The following is a 19,034-nucleotide window of genomic DNA, read 5'->3' on the forward strand; positions in this document are numbered from 1 at the left end:
AACTAAGTCTCTAACTTTTAATGTGATCAAGTATGCAGCCTTGCGTTGCTCCCCAGAGAATTCTTCATGCTCATAAATAGTGATTAGACTCTGCTAAACCATTAGAGTAACTTTTATGAATTCTTACATCTTGTGGCGTTCAACTCAAGGATGTCCGCTTCTAATTCCTTCAATTCATATGGGGTGATATTTCGCCTTCCGAATGATGACAGTAACTACAACTTTGAACAAAATACCAGAATCCAACCTAGTTTTATGACTCTTGATACATCTTGAGGACAATCAAATCTCAGCTGTTTTTCATTGATAGAAGAACTGGAATTCCTTGAACCTGCATTGCACTGGGTGACAAACCCACTCTCACTTCATTTGCATTCAACTGAAATTCATTGTTGCCCCCAAGGTTCATTTGTGGTTGGTCTTTGACCGCTAATGTGGCAGGAGGCCAACAGGAGCAGCATCTTGCTAAGACTGAACCATCTGTGCACGTGTAAATGCACAAGACCTGATAGATGACGGGAAAAGAGAAGGGAAGAGTTTTTGTATGTTCTTGCTGGAGACAACAGGCAGCTGCAGAAATGATCAGTATCAAGTCAAGGCTTGCGTTTACTGTTAAATCACGTAATTGATTAGCATCTTAAAAGATGAAAGACAGAGAAAATAAGTGTCAAGAAGGAGATGCAGGCTACAAGAAACGATGCACGGCCAAATGTTCATTCAGGATGAGTAACAAGGAAGCCGTCTGTGGTCAGCAAATATGTTTGTATCACGCTGATGCTGGTATGTAGGAATGTGCACGCTCACAAGCTCTCTAAGTAAAACCAAACAGGGGAGAAAAAAAGCCATGAGAGACGGGGTCTTGCTCCCATCAGCGTCCCATTCTGCAGAGTCAGCTTTCCTCTGCCCATCACCACTCAATTCCCCCTCCCTCCGTCTCCCCCTCAGTTGCTTTCTCTTTACAACCAGTGCACTTTTACTCTCCTTTTTGTCCCTCCTCCATCTTTCATCTTGTTTCTCTTGTCTTCTTCTATCCCCCACCTCTTCTATTTCCTCTGCATCCTCCTCTCTTTGCCCTGCAAAGAGGCTCGCAGTCCAGATGAGCGGAGGGCAACGCCGGAGCCAGAGAGCATCCGTCATCCATTCGCTTTGACGCTCCCTCCCTCTCACCTCCCTCCCTTTCCCATTCTCTCTCCTCTCTCTCCTTGCCGCGGCTACGATCACTGCACTTCTCCATGGGCTGAGATGGAGAGCACATACAGAGGGCTCAATGCAGCCCAACTGATCCAGGTGGAAAGCAGCACAAAGGGCTGACTCGTCCTACAGAGAGCAGAGAGGTGGAGGGTGACCCTCAAGGCAAGGCTTCGGACTGTCTGCACACTGGACGGGGCTTTCAACAAGAGTGATACTTGCTGGTGTCTGACTTTATTTTCTTACACTGCGAGAATTCCGTCTTCAGCAGACATTTGTTGACTTCTGACATGGATCCGGGTTGACACTGGATTGTCTCGGTTTTAGCTGTGAGGGGATTTGGATGTGGATTAGAATGCTGATGTGGAGCACCTGAGCTCTGGGACGGAGTGCTCTGTAGCCGGAGCACATGGAAATGTTTGGTTTCTCCAAGATGCCAAAGCTGTCCGGGTGAGTGTGTGCGTTGAGTTTTCAACCTTAAAGGGCATTCTAGTAAATTTTTCATGGAAACATATCGACCTATGCATACGCTTGTGTATGTTTGTACGTCTCAAAGACGTGTGAATGGGTTATTGCCCATTTTGAAAGGTTTCGCTCCAGTGTCTTGACCAATTCCTTGGAATCAATGCCAACAAAATTAATCCAAGGTAATTCCAGCACTAGAAGTCCTGACTCTGTTTGTTTGCAAATTTCTACCTGAAATGTTGGATATTCAATTTTTCTACCTAAAAAGTTTTATGACTGATAAATTGAAGTACTACACTTGAGAAAAACTGTGGTAACTTCAAATCAGAGGCCTTCATTGATGCATTGTTTTGTTTTTTCTTTTGTTTGGGTTGTTTAAGTCAGTGGTTCTCAACCCTGTTCCTCAGGACCCCATGTGCTGCATGTTTTAGATGCTTCCCTGCTCCAACACACCTGATTCAAATGATCAGCTCGTCATCAGGCTTCTGCAGAGGCTTGATGACGAGCTGATCATTTGAATCAGGTGTGTTGGAGCAGGGAAGCATCTAAAGCATGCAGGACAGTGGGTCCTGAGGAACAGGGTTGAGAACCACTGGTTTAAGTGACCTAGCAGTCACCATGTGGGGATCTTTAAGGTATACTTCATCACAAAGTCCTAGAAAAGAGTTAAACAAGAGAGTCTTACTGAAAAAAATGGCAACACAAAGTGGGCCAGCAGTGAAAGAGTTGAAACTAAACTACTTCAAAAGACACTTTGGGTTTCCACTCATCGGAGTTCATTGGCAGAAGATTCAGACACCTGATTGGAAACACTTCTATGCAGCTTAGCATTTTGATTTTGCTAATTGGAGGTTAAATTGTCAATGGTTCCAGCTCTTCAGAAATGTAATAGCACTGATTAATTAAGGAATGTGCATTAGTCGGTTTAAAAGTTTGCCCTGAAGGTAAACGTATCCTTCCTCTTTACAGTGTGTCAGAGGTATCGTATTTCATTTCAAGTACCCGATGCAGAAGTTTCACGAACCAAACAGTCTGATTTGAACTGAATGTGAAGAAATATTCAGAACACTTAAGGTAGAGGTCATGATGAAAAGCTCACCCCACAATCCCTGTCACACACTACTTAATGCACATGTGCATAAATACATGTTTGCAGGATCCTTTACTCATATATGCCCGCATGGCTAAGCCCGCTAAACATGGTTTGCGGCAAATCTTTTAAACCTATACGCGAGCGCACACATTCAGTCAGAGGTTAACATCTGGAGTGCATGGAAGGAGGAGAAAAAAGACACAAAGTTTGAAGGGAGCACATCTGAGCTTATAGCAAGAACAGCTGCGCTATGAGCTAACGGCTAAGTTAAGTCTTTCAAGTCCAGACTTCTGCTGAGAATCCCATGGAAGCCATTCTGACATGGATGCAGTCTGTTGTGTTTGATCTCTCATATACCGTTAGGATTAGACTGCAAAATACAAAACGTCAGCAGGAAGAAAGTCGCCAACTCTCGCTTACCTGTGGCTGAACCTCAGACAGACTGAGTAAGCTCTTCATGTTGAAATGTGTGGATTTGAAAGGGAGAGCACATATTCTTAGCAGGTATTTTAAGGCACTGCAAGACAGCATTAAATTTTCACATTAGACACCTCATTTTGAACGTTGTTGAATTGGATTATATTCATCGCCGCTATAATTTTGGTTCATATAAAGTTTATTTTTTTCACACAGCAATTTAAAAGCAAGATATAATATGTTTGTTAGGGAGCTTTAAAGCTGGGGTACGCAGCGTTGTTTTTGACATTATTGGACAAAAACTCCATACTAACCTCTTGTTTTCAAAGCATACTGTAATTCATGCTAATCAGGTCTTTTTACCCAGAAAAGATGAGATAGATAGATGGTCCTTTGAGTTAGATGGTAGATTTTCCCATGGTAAAGCAAGTTTTGAATCCTAAATAAAGCCACAAATAAATCTAAACTTTTACTTTGACATTCTTTGCATGTTTGATACGTGCTCTTGTGATGGTAGGCATTGCTGCAGCTCTAAAGTTGGCAAAAATCTTGCACATTTGGTCATAGAAATATTAGCTATTCCCACCTGCTTCCAGTCTTAATGCTAAGTTAAGCTAACCTATCCATTGCCTAAATTTACGTCTATCTGCACCATGTCAAAAAAATGTATCAAAATAATGAAAAACCATGGCAAGCACTCTAATCCCAAGTGATCTTGATAGTGTTAACTATCCTTCTAGGTCATAAGAAAAGAGTTAAACAGTTTAAAGTGTCCTTAATAAGTGTTCCAAACATAATATAAGATGGAAAACATTCTTATTTGGCACATTAATATAGATGAATGTCACACTGTACGGAAACAAGTGTCTGAAGTGTGAATGTTTTGCATATGATCTCATTTTTATTTCCTTATGAGGTCTAATTTGAATAAATAGCTTCAATTTCTCATGTTAAGTGCTTTCCCTCCCCTCCTTTTCACAGAGTTTTACTCTCACAGAAGCCACCTTGCCTTATGTTTGACTATTTTGTCAGCCAGTCATAACGTCCGCCACACCCACTTTTACACATTTGGCTCCATCCGTTGTTGACAGACTGCAAAATGGCAAAAATTAATAATGGCGTAATGCTAACAGGCACCCAGAGAGTGTTTGCATGGCAAGTTAGCTGCACTTTGCAAGTGCCCAGATGGCTGGTGTGTATCCATGAGCTGTCATAATACAATTTCGAAGCCTTCTGTTTGCAGATGGCGTACAAGCCAAATTTGCTCCATAAACTTTAATGAGAAGTTGTGGATCATTCACCACCTTTAATTGCTTGTAATAAATCACTCATTGTATGACAGAAACTTAAGCAGCTGTGGCAGGTATGACGGGGTTTGTGATCTTTCTGCTTGTGTGTGCGTTGTTTCTAGTCTCATTGTGGCCTAATGAGAGTTTTGTCACTGCACATCTGGCTTTATTTCAGGAACATTAACCCAATCTCTCTTATCCATTCCAGTACATGCAGGCTAAAGACTGGACCTGTATCAGAATGTGTGGTGTGGGAAAAAACCTTGGCTTTTGCGTGTCGGCATTTGGCAGCGAAACACGCCAACAGGGCTTGTTTGTGTTCTGAATATCAGATTACAGTAATGTGTGCCAAATTACCTTCTGTTTTTTGCCAATGCATGCTGCTACTTCAGAGGCGGGTTCCATTGTGCTGAGAGCCATCTGACGAGCCGTGGCATCCAAACAGTGATTTTCAATTTTGAATAATTCACTGGATTCATTACGTAAAATGACCTGTAACTATTTCATAATGCTAGGATTACATGATCAGATCATTGTCTGGTGCATATGTTGAATTACTAATTTAGTGCTGCATAATTGTTTATTTAGAGCTCATTTAGAAGATGAAAGATTATTTCATTTACCAGCAGTACAAATTCTTACTTTCTCCAACAGTATTATGGCATGATTAAGGTTAAAACACTTAAAGTGGAAGACCTGGAAGATTGTGGATATGGTTGTCAAAAAGGCTAAAATCAATCTTGAACTTATGACTTGTGACTCTATTCTCTTATTTAAATAGCTAATGTGCTAATCGAGATGCTCACCCTGACCTTCATACTCGCCGTGCTACTTATAGAGGCACCTTTTTTCTTGAGCGGCACTGAAATTAGGCGGTAGACATAAATCGCGAGCTGCTGAATTGTTCACTACGGCTGTAATTTAGAATAAGAGGCTGAAATTTCCATACATCCATATTTCTTCAAGTTGTGCCTGTGGCAAGAAAGAAGCCTAAAAACTTCAGTACTTTACTATTTACTGTCTTTATTAAAGCCACAGCAAAAGAAAGTAGCAAGAAAATGGTTGGTTTTGACTTTATTGTAGGGTCTGTGGGGCCCTTAAGAATGTGGAAGTAAAGGTAATTTTATCCATAATAATGGGCATGCAAATAGTTGATTTAAAGGATTGATACATAATTCTTTGAAGGTTGCAATATTATTGTTGTGTATCAAAAAAGTAATTGATTGCTGGGATATTTACTGTCTTTCTCAAATCTAATGTTCACTTGTTGCCATATTTTTCTCTGTTCACCTTCAGACTAACCTTTGTCAAGCCTCAATTTGACTTTACTGGTTTCCCTGTGTGGCTCTTCGGTCAGATGAACCAGAGTGTAGAAGCCTGTCATGCCAAGAAATAGGGGAAAAATGGTTTTGAATAAAAAGCAGGCAAAGTCTTTTCATTGCCAAAGAGCTTGTTTAAGGGGAATGTGTTGGGCTTCTCTCCATAATATAATATTGTCAGGTCTTCACCTGACTATGTAAAGTGCCCCGCGATGACTGATGTTGCAAATTGGCGCTATATAAATAAAAAAGGGGAATGAATTGAAAGTGCCTGAGTGCTCATATTTTCCCAGTATTTCATCTTTATGTTAAACAAAGTAATCCAATCACTTCTTGGCTCTGGGTTCATATTTACCATATATGCAGTGCATGGAGGTGGTATCATCATTTGGTACAGGTCGAAGGACAGATAAACTAACACCAAGCTCCAGGGCAACTACCCCCCAACTCAATTTCTCTCTTTCTCACTTTTCCGCCTGTAACCCTTAAAGTTGCACGATTTTCTTGATTTGTGTCTGGATAATCCTCCTAAGGGATTTGGTCGGTGATCACTGCGTGGAGGGGGGCGGCTGGCAGGGCGAACACTCTGTTGGCTGTTTCATTCAGTATATGAAATCGCATCACACATCTCTCAGCATCCTCTCTTTCTGTCTCCCTCCCTTACCTATCTGTCTACTTTATATGGCAGCACATCCATCCACTTATCTGCATACTGTCCCTGCTAGTAATTTAAACCACACGCAGTCCGCCTCGTGGTTGCGATTCATCCGTCAAATTACGACTGATCAGCAAGTTGAAAGTATACTTTTCGGACATATTTTGTTTATGCATTAGCCTAAAAACTGATGATGTGTTTCTTTTTTAGTGTAAACGCATGGTAGCAAGTTTAATTTCATCCCGGTCTAATGCACATTTGTTATCCCCCAGTGCTTATTTGATGAAAGATACCGGCTCCGAAATGAAATGCATTAATCAGTCCCGCATTCTTCGCACTTTCTTCTCCAGGGATTCATTTCCTGGTGAACGCTAATATTCTGTTATGTTATGATTACCGCATTTTGCTCCTCATAATTCCAGTCATCTCTCGCACGCCAGATAATGCTGAAAGACCGTACGGCGATGTGTTTCGGCTTCCGCTCCCCTTCTGACGCGAGACCAAATTCGATCAATTATGCAAATGAGGCAAAACCCATTTTGTTTTAAGGCTCTGTTCAGATTTCGACTTCCTTCCCTCGTCTCAGGCTTCGCAAAAACAAATAGCTTTCAGAGCAAGCATCATCTCCCAATTACGCTCTCATTCTCAAACAGCGAGCGCGCTGAAAATTTCCGTAGATAATACACCGGCTAATCAGCGATGCACAAAGTGATACTCTCATTGAATTTTTGCCCAGGGGAGTGCATCACGTGTTCTGTAGCGGGAATGTGACGTACACCATGTATTCCTCTGATAGCACTTTCATGTCTCATGTATTCTGCATGGAAGCAAGGCTAAGGAGTGCTCGGTGCATTATTTAATGACACATAGGCGCTTTGTGCTGTATCGGTGGGTAACTGCCTTGTTGCATCCATAATGCGGCTGTAGAATTCCATCTCAAAGTGTTTTCTGTTTGCTGAGACAACCTTCTCCTTCCGCTAATCCCCGTTATAACACGGCATGTAATGGTGTTTGGCCTCAGGGTGAACCCAGAAGAATCCCCGAGAACAAAGGCACCCATACCATTGACTGATCTGCTCTCTCTCTCTGAGCTTGTAGCTCCATTCTAGCAGCAGAGTAGGCGCTGATGTTGAGTGATATGATTCTGTAAAAGAACAGAAGAGAAGATACGACCCGATACGATACTTGAATACAAAAATGGAGTTAGACGTGATTCGATATGATACGGCTCATTACGGTGGTCTGACATCTTACTGAGACGTTTGTTGGTGTCTGCCATGAAAATTTCAAATATTTCTCGGACGTAATTTGTGATAAGGTCAAGTCAAATCCCGTTATTTCCATTTTTTTCCTCCTTAGCACAACTGGAGCTCTCAGAAAACAACCAGAAAAATGTCATCATAGATAATTGGTGTCCAGACAGGCCACTTCTCTGTTAATTTATCAATCATATTTGTCTAGACTGGGTGGTTTGGCTTGATTATGATCTATTCACAGCTTGGGCAAGTCAATAGCATGAGCATCTTGCAGTATTGAAGCTATGACGTGGAGTTTTGACAACATTTCTGCCTAAAATCAAAGGATTCACTGCCATTTGTTGCCTCTGACATCATGAAACACTTGAATCTTCTCTTAGTACTTTTTATACGCCTTTGAAAGGAATACTAATCAGCATAACCCCATGTAAAACCACTGCTACTCCTTTATACACTGGTTTTAGTAGGGATTAACCAAGTGCTAATTAGAGAGCTTTAGTGAGATCTTTTTAAATACAGGCTAATTGTTTTCCCTGCTGCCACTCATTATACTAAGCTACCTGTCTCATACCTCTAGCTTCATATTTAGCATCCAGATTGAACCTCTCTGGTGAAAAATCAAGATTTCTTTACCTTGTTAACATGCGTATAAAACACTATGTTTTATACGCATTGAAACAAACCATGACTGAAAATAATCTAAAAGAATGCAGTGCAGTTAATCTCAAAAACTGTTTAGAAATGGGTAGAAAAACCCTTTGAAATCATCCATTGCAGAGAGAGCAGTTAGAAAAGATTTAACGTTTATGCATGAGAATAACGTGAAATTTATGATTGCAGCTGTTGCAGGCAAACGTGTATTTTTTGTATATCTATGGTTCCACACCTAAGATTGTCTTGTGCGTTTACAGAATGAAGGGCTTGCTTTTCCCTTTTTAGCTAAATGGATGCATTTGCTAACATCGTGTAAGTGTTAGCATTAAACACCAAGGTCACATGGGTAATTTTGGCATTTGTATTCACTTTATACACCAAGCAATGCAATCTGAAAACTCATGTTTCACTAATAGCCTCCAGAAATAAGCAGAATAACCTCCAATGAACGAGCGAGTGAGGACGAACACAGCCGTACTGTACATGTCTCTTAGCGAGCTCAATAATTGATCACTTCGCTTTTTTACTACATACAGTGAGCAATTCTGTGGTTGTAGGACAGAAGGCAAGTTAAAAATATCTGCCACATCTTTCTTGCATTTTAAATTCACAAGCACAAACACGCTGCTGGTGTTCTGGGAGAAGAGTTGCAGATGAATCAAACATGACAGAAAAAATGTGGAATTAATGAATCCCTGTCATTTATCTTTAATGTCACTGAAATGTTACTTAGTTGCATGAGTTTGTTTTGGATCGAGGACATGGTTTCTTGTCAATTTAGGTTGATGTCAGCTCCAGTGAAGATGTTCAGAGTCTCGTTCAGGCATTCATTTTGTCCAAGAGTCTGATAGATTGAAGGTTAAATGAGAGAGAGGAGATGTTTAGTGATTAATGTAGCTGATTGATGAATATTATTGAACCCTTATATATTTGAAAATGATTTAAAGACGACTGAGTGACAAGGAGGTGATGGATGAACCCACTGTCATTTGTTTCCCGATACATCTGCTCGCCAAAGAGGCAAGTGGATGGATTAGTTCTGCTCCAAATACTATCACATAATACTTAAGTGCCAATGTGCATTTCAGAGCCACACACACTGAATGTACTGTCAACGTACGGTACAGTGCTCACATGTGTGGTGTTTATGCTCCGTGTGGTCAACATTCTTACACCCACTTCTCCTGCTGGCGGAGCATGGCTATTACTTCCCCTAATTGGGTTGAAATGAACTGAGTAATTCGATTTTGAGGAAATTGAAAAGCCAAACACGAGTCGAGCCCTCCTGGTTGTCCGAGCATAGCAGTGTGAAGCTGGTTTGGAAATGAGTAACTCCGCCACTGCATTATTTATCTGGTAGCGCAACAAATTGGAAGACTGGGGGGGGGGACATAAAATTGTCACTGGTTTATGCAACAAGCTGGTTTTGACTGCAGGAAGTTGCAGAGTTGGGTTGCAGGAAATGCCCTGTAGAACCTGTTTTTTGAACATTTTGAGGGATAAAAAAGTCCCCCGCCCTGACAAACAACAGTGCAGGTCTTCTGACTGACAAAAACCCTTCCTCACTGAGTCCTAATCTTCTCCTCTCAGCAACATAAAACTCCCCATATCGCCTAACATTGCAAACCCTACGTTTTCCTATGTCCTATATGAGTTAAGTTAAGCTGAACTAAGTTAAGTTCAGCAAAGCTAAGATAAATTAAGCTAAGCTAAATTAAGCCTTTATTAATCCCACAGTAGGAAAATTTGCATTTCTGCAACAGCAAAAGGGACAGTTCCAATTTTTTTTAAAAAGTTTAAAATAAATAAATCAAATTATTATGTTACTTAAGTTGCTGAAATTAAGCGAAGCAAAGTTAAGCCTTTATTATTTAAAAGTGATGGTTCACACACTTTTTAATAAGTTATGAATAGGGGCGTATTTATAGCTCAGCAGGTTAAGCCGGTGACCCATGTACAGGGGCTGGTCCCTGACACAGCGCCCCGGGCTCAATTCCCCCTCGTGACCCTTTGCTGCACGTCTTCCCCCCTCTCTTCTCCCTACTTTCCTGTCTGTCTCTTCAACTGTATCTGTCAAATGAAGGCCAAAAAAAAGTTATAAATAAAATTAATATATTGCAAATGCTAATTCTGTAGGTTGGAAAATAGAGAATTGCACGTCTCAGTGCTTTTGCCCAGATTCTTTCATGAGTGGAAATACTGTTATAAAAGTGTCAATATTGCACAAATTTGTGCGCAGGTAGGAAAAATAATGATATTGCACATTCTGGTAGATGAAGCAAAATTGATACTGCACAAGGTTTTTATATGTGCAACAATAATCATAATTTACAGTTATGAACGTGCAAATACTGCCTCTTTGAACTGGAGTTACATACGTTAACTACACGTGGCTCCATTTTTGTGTGTCAACTCCACAACATATCAACTAATATGAAAAAGTACACCTAAAATACCCCAAACAAACTCGCTGTATTTGCTGCACACTATTTGGCAGGGCTATTTTCCTACCATTTTCAGCCTTTATTGTAAAATCGGCAAGAGATTTGCAAGTGAACTTCATCAGGATGGAGAAAATCAAACACAGGTAATGTATGAAAGGGACAGAAAAGAAGAAAAACAGTGAATTAAAATGATTCAGGCTGTTTGTTTGTGAATCAGTGAGCTTTGAAGCATAGCACTGAGGGTGTTTGACTGCATTTAAAGCTTACTCACATGGCTAAATGAGATGGAATATTTAAATTGTATCTAAAATCACCAAAAAAACAATGCAATGGTCAAACATTCAAGTTTTCCTTTCTGTCAGGTTTGAGATGCTGTGGTAACATGTTTATCTGTGGCATAACCTTCCTTACAGCTCTTCCTTTTAGTTCCTCTGCTGCTTCTTTTTTTTTATTTTTATTTTTTGCTCAACATGCACTCAGAGTAAAGAGATTTTCATTTCAACATTATGATTCAAGACGCAAACCGTGAGCATAAGTGTTCTCATTCATCCTAATGATCACCATTCTCCTGTGTAATCTTATTTAGGGATCGTTTAGCGACGCTTGTTCGGCTGCGGTATTTTTAGCCCTCGGAATTATTGCCTGTGCAGATGTTCTCACCCGGTTGTAAATGTTTGTGGGCTGCATGTGTTTTGACAAAGACTGAATGCACCCCAGCAACAAATAAAGCGTATTTAGCAACGTGTATTCACATACTGCGCAGCGGTTTTAGAAACTGGAAGCAGATGTACACACACACACATACACACACACACACACACTGCGGTCTCTTTTTTTTACCTTTCCAATTGACTTGAAAGCAAATACACGAAGGTAGTCAATGCTGTTGTTGTCATTACATCACGCGAGTGCAGTCAGCCAACCAGAAACTAAGTAGCAGTGAAACTCCCCATAGGCTTGTCCTCAGATAACCTACTACTATATATGTATATATAAAATGCTTTGGAAATGCTGAGAAAAACTGGATTTTATTTTGGCAATGTTGCTCAGCTTGAAGATGTGACAAATATTTGACTGCTGTGGTGCTTTTTGTTATGAAAATTCCCTTTTCTGGTCGCATTTTCCACTGAGTGAGTTCAAGTGTTGACAGAAATATGATTCAAACAGACAAACATCTTTTCAAAACATCACTTATACCTCGCTCTGCTGCCCTTTTGTATTTTCTGCCCCTTGATTCTGCCGCAGCTTTAAGTGACATTCACAAAGAATCAATGGGGTGATGTGTCATGGACTGTGTTGGCCCACAGAGATGCACCGCTGTGCAGCAAAGGTTGCAGAGCGGCACTGTAAAGTGTTTTCAGGTCTGCTGCTGATACAGATACACTGGAAACTATTGACGTGTCTCTCGGATGGAGACGCAAGTAAACTAGAGGTTTGAGGAAATGTTCCTTGCTTGACTTCATCGGCCTTATCTTGTCCTGATACAAGTCGGAGTATTTTCTCACCCTCTAGTCACCTTCTTTCGTACGTCTTTTATTTCGAGTTTTCTATCTTTAGACTTTATTCAGACCAAAAAAGACGGATTTCAGATATCATCAGCATTAATACAATGATTATGAATAAGAGACATGAATAACTGATGAGATTTTCATTCATAATTAGTCACCCCACTGTTTTGAAATCATCTAAATCTGCTCCCTTAAAGACTAAATCTAAAATACATTCCAAAGTAATACTTTGAGCTGAACAAGCATGACCTCTTATTGTACTGTAAGGGTCTTTGCTACCTATTGATTGCTATTTCCAGCATGCTAGGCATTCCTGTCCGTCAATCACAGCTTTGACTTTAATAGCTCCCAAAGGGCAGCTGTTGTTTTCCATCTAAATTTGCTCAAAGTATTAAAAAAAAACACATATATTTACACAGTATGTCCCCATAGTTAAAGCATATGTTTATTTTTAAGCTATGACCAAGCAATAGCCACAGGCTGCTACTCCCAGAATAGATGTTTTATTTACAGTTAATTAAAATGGAACGGTCTATTCTGTTTTGGTTTAATGGCACCTAAATGCCCCACCGGAAGGCCTAAATGCATTAAATGCTTGCAATAGATGAATCAGTGATGTCTACATACTGATATATTGACTAAAGCCTCAAGGAAGAACACATAGTTTATGTTTTTTTCAATATCACAGTAAAAGTCCAGGTGAGGTTCCATCCCCTTTTTATATCTAAAGGGTTGGGATGCTTGATTTGCTTTTAGCTTCCCCTCCAGATAATCAGCCACACACTGTAAAACATCAGCATCTTTCCCTTGATGTTAATATCTAAGTTAACTAAATACGTTTACGAGAAACAAAGCTTGCATAATGCGGACTTCCCAGGATGCATTGCTGAAGAGTAAGTAAGCGAGGAGGTTGTCCTGCCAGGTGTGGAAAAAACACCCCACAGACTCTTGTTTGTTTAAATCGATGCGGTAGAAACTTAGTATGTGTATTTCATATGTTAAATGAACTTATTGTTCTTTCTTTCAGTAATATTTAATCTGTCAATCAGCCATAAATCTAAAAAAAACACATTGAAACTGGTAAATGTAGGAATAAAAATATGTTTTTGGGTTAGTTATAATTGTGGAATGTTTTAAATTTTGAATAAGCTCATTTTATTATTGTTTAGCGAGTTAGAAGGTGGTTGTTATTCAATTTGGATGGTTAATTTTAATTATATATTGACCCAAATAGCCCCTATATACACAGTTAATTGATTCTACTTAATACTTTGAGTTCATCTAACTTGTTTTCTCAAGTTTAGTTAATTTAACTGAGCGCAGTTTAACAAATAAGGTGAGTTTAAGCTGAGCTTAAAAAGTGTATTTACATAATTAATCTCTTCTATGTTGTCGTCTCGTGCCATCCTTTCCTACAGTCTCACAAACATATGACTGATTTAGCTTTTCTGCTTGTTTGTGCTTTCTGTCCTCTATTTTTGGTCTCCCCAGTGGGATCTAAAGGTTTCATCTGCTATTAGCTTGTCCTAATTGAACACACTTGTAAAGCTGCACCTGCTCTCCTCCCACTGAAGCTCTTCTGTTACCAAAATGTGATGTTTCGACACGCTCGTTCCTGTCTCACGCTGTCTGTAGTGATGCTACTGCCCGCTTGTCCAGTGTGGCTGCATCATTTTTAACCATTTGAACCTCAGAACCCAATTTCAAAATATCGTCTAAATGACACCAGTTCTCAAAACCAGAAGCTGTAAAAACAGAAAGTAGCATTGGATTCTCAGGTCTCACAAAAATGGTTTGTGATGTGCCATTCCATCAGGAAAATTCTCTAAAGCTTCGGATTGTGATATTTCATCAAAAGCCCTCTTTTCTAAATGTGTAATTTAAATAAAAAAAATATGCAAAGAAAGAGGTATGATTGAAGCATATTATTAAAGATAGAAAGAATTCTAAATTTCTCAGTCCAAATGTGAATCTATTCGTGACAAGAATTCAGGGACTTTTTGGCTGAATTTGATTGAACTGCAGGCTTTGTTTACGCCGAGCTGAGAGGAGACAAATAAAAACGTAAGTGGTAATATGTAGAGCAGTGTTGTTTTCCAGGGGGCACTTGGAAAAATATATTACATATTGATTCTGGGTTTTTCAAGTTTTTGTAAAATAAATAATTTAACAAATCCAGCTTCCATCTTTTATGATTTTTGACACTTCAACTCTCAGTACAGAAGAAACATTTGAGTTCCCTCTACTACTCCAAAGAGGTGCAGGAGTTAAAATATGAGACACTGCTCGGGGTTCTGAGGATTAAATGAGTCTGTAGTGACCGGAGGTGTAACGAGGCCAAGCAGCCATGATTGATGCAGCTGAACGTGTAGATATTGACATAACCTTGACATGTCTGTCTGCTTATATATTGCGTTTGTGCGTCGACTCGATCAGGATTCTGGAAAGTGCTGTATAATAAGAAGGGAGCTGTCCGTGGTGCTGAAACCAACCAGGCCTCAGTAAAATGGCTCCCTCGCTCACCTGCTTTGATGTCTGTATAAAGAGCAGCTTTATTTTTTTAATGGTGAGCTTTAATTGATTCCATCATCACACGCTGCTGGCATGCTTCCACATCAGTAAGACCAACGAGTGTTTGTAAGGAGTTTTTTTTTTTTTTTTTATCTCCGGAGGATATAACGATCCAACTCCCACTAATCACTTCAAGTACAGTTCAGCCTTTATTATGATCTCGGAGAACAGTTAATTTGCAGGGAGAAGACTTTATTGGTAGAAATGCAACATTTACCCGCAACCATAAAGCAGCAGAGCGGTGGTGACTCACTGCCTCTGCGGTTAGTTCTGTTCGGAGTTAGCAGCTTGGCGTCTGACAGGGAAATGGAAATGATTGTATCTGGTGGTTTGAAAGCTTGGTTGCCTGACAGGAAACTAAATGAATAACATGTTTTAACAAGATTTTCCTTCTGGATATTGAATTAGCCTCTTCCACCGCTCTGAATCACTTGTGTTTTTGCGGTGATTTATATGGCGTTGTGCTCACTGACAGCTGAACAAACAACCGACCAATAAGAAGTTGTTGGTGAAAGTTGGAAATGGGGATATCTTTCTGTGCCAGACCCTGAAAGTAGACCCGTGAAAAATAGTGGCTGAAAAAACTGCACATAATGGTGCCAAGCGTAGGGGAGATTGATTGGTTTACATGTTGCTGTCAGTGCACACACTTATTTTTCTGAATGGCATGAAAGACCAAGGCAAAATGAATAAATCACTTGATATGGTGCCAGAGGCTTGGTAGGAAAAAAGGGGCACTTCAGGGGCTAGTTATTAAGCCGGTCAGCTTTTCTAAGCTCGTATCTGTTTTTTGTTTGTTTGTTTATTGTGCTGTTTAATTTCTTTGGTCTATTGTTGTCATAATTGTGTTTAATTCCCATAATCCCCTGAACCCTATGAGCTACCGGTGAGTTTTAAAAGCATGTTGTCTCTAAAAAATTGCCAAAATGACACCATTTATCAGATCTCGAATCTGCAAAAACAGAAAAAAATTGTAAGACTTTCAACTTTCTGACAGTCCCAATCTAATCATGTGTGATATTGTGTTCCATTGAGAAAAATAACCAAATCTAAGCTTAAGATTCTGATATTTAATCAAAATCCCTTCATTGCGCATGTCTTATTTAAAGATAAACTATTGGACTGATTAAATTCTGTTAAGAAACTAAAAACCTGTGCACAACCATAAAGCCAAGAGTTACATGACAGATTTTTTTTTTTGTTTTTGATTGAACTACAGGCTGTGTTTACACAAAGCAGATAGACATGTATGGAGACAAATAAGGATGTAAAACATCTGTAGCTTATAGCTTTTTTTCTCACAATATCGGCAGCAACTGTAGAAATTTACACATTCTGACTCCATGTTTTTAAATTATTTGCAAAATAAATAGTTAAATATGTAATCCATGGTTGTGCTGATATTATATTGCAGTTAAAAATAAGTCCTTATTGAGTAAAAATGTGACCGAAGCAAAAAGGTCCACAAACTGCTGTAGCTTTAGGGTGAAATGAAGAGTTAATGAAGAGCAAATAAAGGAAAAGAGAGATTAAAGCTTACTAATGCTTCGCGAGCTTGGAAAATAATAGGGCTATTAACAAGGCAATAACTTAATGGGACAATAAGTTCACATAGTTGACTGCACTATTTACTCGTGTCTCTCTGCTGGAGCAGTTTATACTCCAGCAGAGAAGGATAAATAAAGGTGAATGGTGCTGCACAGCTAATAAGCTACAACGTCCTCTGCTGTGTTGGACTCCATTTCTGCAAAGATCTGCAGCACTTTAGCATTAAAATATGCTTTATGTCACCATTTTAAAGACCCCCTATATTGGAAATCAAGCATTTAACCCTGTTATCATGTCCACGTGATGTATTTCTATATGCTAGAAGACACATCACGAGCAAAATGAGCAGTCGGCACCGTGGTTTAGCATTCAGCTTTGAAACCGCAGTGTACCAGTAACACAATGGTTTCCCAGAAGGGTTTCACATATAACAAACCTATTGAAACAATCCTGGGAACTTGCAGGGCGGGGTTTTATCTTGTTATTGTGTATTGTGTGCAAAATAGTTTTACAGCATTTAAGAAGAGCCATAGCTGTTGTGCTCAATTTGCAAAAAGTGGTAAAAGGAAAGATGGACAAAGAGGCAGGGACTTCATAAATCTACACATTCTCAAAGAATCATTGGTACAGAGTTCCATCTTGGCCATTTAAAGGCAAGCAATGAATATTTTCATGAAAGAAACTTCATATTATGAGATATTTTTTTGCAATTTCATCAGTGTCTCGAGAGGTTGCTGTGACCAAGAAGCACACCTCACACCTACCCCGTTCACAAACAGAGATCTTCTCAAATGAATATGGGGTGTCAGACTGAATAATGAAGCAGAAAGGCAGATAATTCAGATTTTCAGGCTGTCAGGAATGATGGACCATGTCGAAAGTCCAACTTATGATGTTATAAGAGGAAAATCTGAGTGTGATCTTTATACGGTGAATATGAGAGTCTTTAGGTTGTGGTGGATGTTCAGAAAGGTGAGCATGAATCGGCAAAATCAATGGATTTGAATGAATGTGAGTGTCTTTTTCACTGCATTCCTTAAATTTGCATCTGCTTTATTTTCAAGAGGCTCTGAACCCTTTGCTGCAAATTAGCAACTTTGTGAAACTCTTGCACTTTCTTTCTCCCATTATGCTTCTTTAGCAAACATTCTCCCTCTGCAAGATGTCCAAAAAGCCTGCAGAACTGAGCTTAATGTTCAAGGCGCTGCATAAAAAGAGACTTTGCGTGCATCTGTATGTGTGTGTGCACACGCTGAGAGCCAAAGCGTGTTGTCTGCAGATAGTAAAGCTATATAAAGTGAGAGCGCTTCTAGGGCAACTTTTAACAACGTCCACCAATGTTTCATTTATGAACGGCATGAAGACTAAGCAAGTAGGAGAGAAGAAAGAAAAAAGTAAATGGAATAAGAGAAGAGAAGGGAAGTGGACTGGACGGGAGGAAGGTCAGGCTGGATTTGTCGTGCTAGCAGCTAAGATTGTGTTAAGTTAGAGCATTCATGAGCATAATGAGGAAAGGGGAAGAACCTCCATTAGCGGGCCAATTAAGAAAATTCGAGTCACAGATCAATGCCAGAGTGGATGATCTTGTTCTACTGACAGCAGCACAAATCCAGTTAATTCAGGTGAGATGTTAGTGACCCCGACTCCAATTTACAACACATCATCTTTGACAAGACTGACAACCAGACTCCTCTTTTGTATGAGCAGCTTGGTTTAAGAAGAAAAAATGGATCTGTATTTTTGGCACAAAGCAGGAAAGCATAAGTACTACACAGTTTTATTTCACTGTGGTTTGATTTCTATAGTTACTGACCTCAAATGAACATATTTGGAACACATAAATGACCATAGTGCGTCTCAGTGGAGTGTTGGGAAAAGTATGTTTTGAGGAAAACATGTTTTTGCCAGATTACATTTGCTTATAATGTCTTACCAGTACATTTCTAATCAACACATCTTTGCATTTCATTTTATTTCTTTAATGTTGCAACTTTTTCACCAAATGGAGCATAACTCATCATCCTGGTAGCTCACAGAATGGAGGAAAAGCTTCAAACATGTGATGAAAAATTTTGTATTTTAACACAATCTTGTTATTTTCCTTACTTTATGTGTTCCCTACACTCAATCAAACTTTGAATGAGTAGATTTTTACCGAAACCTCACCACATAGCATTTGTGCTCAAGGTATCACTGTTAGTGCACAACATTGTACCAACAACATTCTGGAAAAGCTACTGCTAAAGTCGTGATCAAAGTGAAAGGGGGAAATAAATTGAAATGTATTGATTATATTGTATATTCAGTCTTTGACCTTTGTTTTAGGGGAGAATGAACTTTTGGGACAACAGTACGTATGCTCAGGAGTAGTGTGTATACACAGAAAATGTAGACACAAGCTCCTAAACATGTATGAAATAGTGTCTTCCGAGCAGACTTCTTCAGTGAAGTTGTATAATAGCAACAACTACAGTTTTGTTTTCGCTGCAGAATGGATGGATGACCCCAGTTGATGATGTCTCCACTACAATACACCCCGACATTCATCACACAATGTGACACGCTTCAAAATTTATAGCTTCACAACATGACACAGATTGTAACCGGGACTTTATTAGACCCTGCTC

The 19,034-nt window shown here is 39.6% G+C and overlaps 1 protein-coding gene across 1 annotated transcript in view; it reads left to right on the forward strand.

Annotated features, from left to right (window-relative positions):
• Window positions 1-1,033: 1,033 nt before the first annotated feature.
• Window positions 1,034-19,034, forward strand: part of LOC110963951 (FERM and PDZ domain-containing protein 4-like) — a 56,834-nt gene continuing 38,833 nt past the window's right edge. The window contains exon 1 of the mRNA XM_022212485.2: window positions 1,034-1,638. Within this exon, the coding sequence (XP_022068177.1) occupies window positions 1,598-1,638 (41 nt within the window). The 5' untranslated portion in view covers window positions 1,034-1,597. The remainder of the gene's footprint in view (window positions 1,639-19,034) is intronic.

Source organism: Acanthochromis polyacanthus, chromosome 22, assembly GCF_021347895.1.
Source record: "Acanthochromis polyacanthus isolate Apoly-LR-REF ecotype Palm Island chromosome 22, KAUST_Apoly_ChrSc, whole genome shotgun sequence".
In the NCBI taxonomy this organism is placed as follows: Eukaryota; Metazoa; Chordata; class Actinopteri; family Pomacentridae; genus Acanthochromis; species Acanthochromis polyacanthus.